Source organism: Mercenaria mercenaria, chromosome 3, assembly GCF_021730395.1.
Source record: "Mercenaria mercenaria strain notata chromosome 3, MADL_Memer_1, whole genome shotgun sequence".
Classification (NCBI taxonomy): domain Eukaryota; kingdom Metazoa; phylum Mollusca; class Bivalvia; order Venerida; family Veneridae; genus Mercenaria; species Mercenaria mercenaria.
The window spans coordinates 70,073,279-70,077,941 of record NC_069363.1 but is presented as its reverse complement, the minus strand read 5'-3'; the positions used below and the strand labels follow the sequence as shown (position 1 = coordinate 70,077,941).

Below are 4,663 nucleotides of genomic sequence, written 5' to 3'. Positions count from 1 at the left end.
TACAAATTAAAAAATATAAAAAAAGAAATACAAAATCAAAAATGATACAAAGCACAAAGTTCAAAATAAACATTTTTTTTTCAAAACTGTGGTTCGAACCAGATAATTGTCAAATTTACAAAGTCATATAAATATAAATTTTCAAAATGAATTCAAAACCTTTCCAAAATAAGTTTTAAACTTTATACAACATTTTGAATGAAATACACATATCCAAACTGAAATACAAATTTCACTATACATTTTATGATAACATGTCCCCTAAATCCTGTTCCGAAAGTTCGTCTATCAAATCCTCTACCTCCATGGGTTCTGGACCGTTAGACGTTTTCTCTTTTCTAGGGCACAGAACAATGTCTAAAGGTACTGTGTGAATACCATCGTCCAGGACTCTCCGCTTACAATAAAAGTACGAGAATCCGCACCTGGTCTGTTGATAAGAATACACCCCGTTATTTCTTACGCGGAACCCCTTGTTTTTACCGGATGCGGGCTTTGCTGTACGCAGCACCTCTTTAAAGATATTTAGAGGTTCTTCAACCAGGCGCTTAGACACACCCTTAGAACTGAATTTATAATCCTGTTCTGTGCTTTTTACGATGTAGGTCTTAGAGCAGAGACTTATCATCTCCTCACCTTCATATTCCGTTTTGAAGAGTCCGGGCACTCTTTTGTCATATTTGGCGTGCTTGTCGCAGCTTTCGCGGGGAAACCAGCGGTCTCCAACGGGATTGTACTTATCGTCGCACAGTCCCGTGAGTCCATGCCGGTATTCCGCCAGCTTTTCGGACTTTACGACCTCCTGGAGACTCGAAGCTGATATAGCCATGTACGCATAGACCTGAAATGAGAAAATAATTATCCGTGAAACGAATCGAAACAATAACATTTTGCGTTCATATACCTAACGAATCGTATCGATTGAATTTTTTTTATAATTTAAAACGAAAGATTAACTCACCGTATCCATCTTCATATATTCAAAGTCGGAGCGGTCCACGTATTTGTCCAAAAGGTCGTAATAAAACTGCAGCATCCTTAGTTTGGCGTACTGCAGAATAAAGAAACCCAATTGCACAGGAAGGTCGAGTTTGATTCTTTGTTTAGCCGCCTCCACTTCGTAATATTGATCGTCGTCGTCCAGACACATGGTTTGTCTGAACTGCGGTTTGTTGACCTCGAAGCACGCCCTGTTCTCCCCTTCCACGTAAAACACATTGCGGTGTTTGGTTTTATCCATTATCATTGAACCATAACTGAAAACATTAAATAAATGATTTAAAAAAAATAATATGTAAATAAAGTTTTAAATAAATAATAATAATAAAAACCATTAAAACTATATAGATAAAAATACAAATAAATTACCTTGAAAAGTAACTAGCAAACAAAATAAAGGAATAAATAGATACACTTACCCGCTATTGCCAATGAGCTTCATGGTGTCGGCGATGATGGCCATGTCTTTACATGCGTCCCCGGCACGTCTGGCGTCGCTGACTTCCTTCACGAAACTTTCGAAGCAAGCTTTCTTTCTGTACTCAACCACCTGATAGATTTTAGTCACTTGAAGTCCATGATCCAAGTACCATTTAAGAAGAGGTGTTGCGAGCAGGATTTGGCGAGCTTTAGTACCACCCACAAGAAGTCGCCTTGGTTTGTCACTCAACTGGTATTCCCAGACGTGGGCTCTCATATGCTCCCCGATATCGTCAAACCCAACTTCCGTATTGCAGAAAATAGGGCACATTTCCTCGAAATATTGCTGGGGAGATAAAGATATGTGAGACTTTTCGCAACCCCATTCTTCCGGGACCTCGATGTCGCACTCTACCATGCCAAAAAGCTCACCAGTTCGAACCCCGTTTAAAATTTGGTTTTCGGTCACTTTGCCGCGGTGTTTTTGACAAAATATAGGGCGACACTGATCCCGAATCCAGTAGATTTTGGGATGGGTTTTACAATAGTCCCGGAACTCGCACTCCCACATCTCCACGACGTTGAAGCCCATACGGCGCAGTTGAGCCACCTTTTTTTCCGTCCTCTCCAACAGGGCGTCTTTGATTTGATGCCACCTTTCGTTGGTGACGTTTTTGGTGACGACGCATTGGTGTCCGTGGTGATAACATCCCTAAGGGGAGATAATAAGAGGGGAGATAATTAGAGGGGAGATAATTATGATAATGAAAAGTGTTATTACTATGCATGGTAATATAAATAATTATTATAATAGAGATAATAATAATGAAGGATATTTACCTGAAATTCGTAGATGGTCTTGGTCTCGGAGTCATAACCATCTACGGGGTATTTTCCGAAGCGGATCTCCTTGCCGTGATTCCTTTGGTGGAGGATATGGGTCCCTTCGTACTGGTTTAAATAATTCAACCAGTTAAACGCCTGCATATACTGATCCCTATGTTCCGGTTTGAAAGCGTTTTCGACTCTACGACGCACGAACATGCCTTCTGGCATAGCCTGTCCAATTGCCCACAGGTACAAGGCATTAGCGTCGTACCCCACCACCTTTTCACAAGTCTTACCTCCCCTGATTTTCGTCTTTCCTGACTGGTGGTGACGGGTGAAAATGATGGAAGGACCTAGAATGATATAATAAATATATTATAAAACAAGAAAGAATACCAACAACAATAATAAAAATAAATAAATAAATAAATAAATAAATAAATAAATAGATAAATAAATAAATAAAAATAAATAAATAAATAAATGAATAAATAAATAAACCTACCTCCGACGATATTATCTTTGATGGTGGCATGGAGGTCGGCGTTCTTCCGATCGATCAATGAAAATTCGGCTCCCTTTTCTGTCGCCGATTCAAAAAGCAGCTGTCGGGCTATACCTGGCACGCTCATGGCCGTCTTGAGCACGTCGATGCTTTTATCGAAATAAAACTTTTGTAGACGTTCCACTGCCGTGACGAAGGGACCCACATCCAGGTTATTATACCAGACAAGAAAGTCTTTAAATGTGGACATGTTGCGTTCCGTCCACACTTTCTGGCAAAAGGTATATGCCTCCTCTGAGATATTCTCATTTTTAAGGGCGCTGTAAAAGGCCTCGTGAGGAGGTAACTCAGTATGCTCCAGCTTGGCCGGGTCATCGAGCCATTCGTAGGGGAAGAAGCCTTTAGTTTCCTCGACCCTATAGGCTTTCAGGAACCCGGCGTAAGATGTTCCAGGAGCCAAAAAGTGGCTAATATCCAGAAACCGGAAGCGGTCGGTCGTCAGACAGGCGTACGAATTGGCTTTTTTGACCACGAACCCATACTTTTGCTCGTGCATGCGCAGATGTTTGGCCAGCTTTTGTTTTACTAAATTCAGGTCGTATTTGGCGCTGAAAATAATCAATTAATTAATAATAATCCTAAGTGTTACTACTAGTAACTATTTTTACAAATGCTTTCGGTGCTTTGGTTTTTAAATAAAGACCTATGTGGTATAAGTACTTTCGGTACTTTGATTTTTAGAATTAAAGACAAATGTGCTATAAGTACTTTCAGTTCTTTGATTTTATAGTTTTATGGAATTTTCGATGCTTTGGTTTTTAAATAAATACCTACGTGTTATAAGTACTTTCGATACTTTGATTTTTAGAATTAAAGACCTACGTGTTGAAAGTGATTTTATGGTAAAAGTTCATGCAACTTCCGGCGCCTAGCGGCTTTTACGATTGAATATAAAATGTGCTTTCAGTACTTTGATTAAGCTAAATGAATAGTTACCTGTTAAAGCCGAGTACGGGCAACGTAGACATGTACGCCTTCAATTTGCCATAAAGAAGTTTCGTCTTTTCGACTTCCTTCGCGCCTTCCTCGCCGTCTTCATTTAGAGACTCCAAATACTTTTTCAGTTTCTCAAAATACTGGCCCCATTTTTCGCTTGCGTACGTGGCGGCCGCTGTTTGTATTCTGGTTAAGGCTTCCACCATTTCATTCAGCAATTCGTCTTGCTCCGCGTTGACGATACACACGGGTTCCTTGTGAGAGGGGACGTTGGAGCAGATGCTGACGCTGATGGGAACGTGCTGGTGGGTCCATTCCAGTTTCTCCGTGGCGTCACCTTCTAGTTTAAGTAGCATGGATTCGAAATCGAATACGGCGAACCACGGATACGTACGATCGTCTTGAGGTACGTTGATACCGATCTCGTATTAATCGAACACGGTGCGCTGTTCCTTGTAGAACCCACCCGGGTATTCGAACTCGGTCTTTTTGTCGCATATTTTGGCATGTCGCTTGAAATTCCAATTATCATCAAACATCCGGTCGCACAATTCGCACTTAAATGTCTTTGCGTATTGGGCAAACTCTGTAACGTACGAGCAGTGGTTTTCGTACTGGTTCACGTACATTGTGTCCGCGTACCTGTCCATAGACTTGAATACGGACGACACTATCCCGTCTTCGTGCAGACAGTACATGTATACGTTCAACTCGAAACGCTGCTCGAACTCCGGGAGGTCTCGAAGTTGAAATCCTTTAAATTGTGAGGCCGGAGTTATCTTGACCGAAGTTCGACAGCCTAGAAAATCTTCGTATTCTCGTTGATTATGCGACTTTTCCCACTGGTTATAAAGCTCTAACACTTTGGTTTTGTTAACTGACCCGTAGCGGTGTAAACACAGACATCGGAAAAGG

At 41.0% G+C, this 4,663-nt stretch overlaps 1 protein-coding gene across 3 annotated transcripts; it reads right to left on the bottom strand.

The window, feature by feature from the left end:
• Positions 1–999: 999 nt before the first annotated feature.
• LOC123525701 (uncharacterized) lies at positions 1,000–4,139 on the bottom strand. Of its 3 annotated transcripts, none has more exons than XM_053539961.1 (3): positions 3,749–4,139; positions 2,260–3,360; positions 1,000–2,131 (listed from the first exon to the last, which is right to left on the bottom strand). In XM_053539961.1, the coding sequence occupies exons 2-3, from the start codon at positions 2,473–2,475 to the stop codon at positions 1,415–1,417; spliced, it is 933 nt and encodes a 310-aa protein (XP_053395936.1). In that variant the 5' UTR covers positions 2,476–3,360; positions 3,749–4,139; the 3' UTR covers positions 1,000–1,414. The 3 variants fall into 2 exon arrangements, 2 of the variants coding, with proteins under 2 accessions (XP_053395936.1, XP_053395935.1); XM_053539960.1 differs by lacking the exon at positions 1,000–2,131 and having other exon boundaries at positions 2,176–3,360.
• Between the last annotated feature and the right edge of the window lie 524 nt (positions 4,140–4,663).

Bases quoted from the DNA above. Each gene is read 5' to 3' on its own strand.
- LOC123525701 (XM_053539960.1), bottom strand. From the start codon at position 4,104: ATGCTACTTAAACTAGAAGGTGACGCCACGGAGAAACTGGAATGGACC. The intron at 3,361-3,748 runs GTAACTATTCAT...GATTATTTTCAG, and splicing joins CCCGTACTCGGCTTTAACAG to CGCCAAATACGACCTGAATT.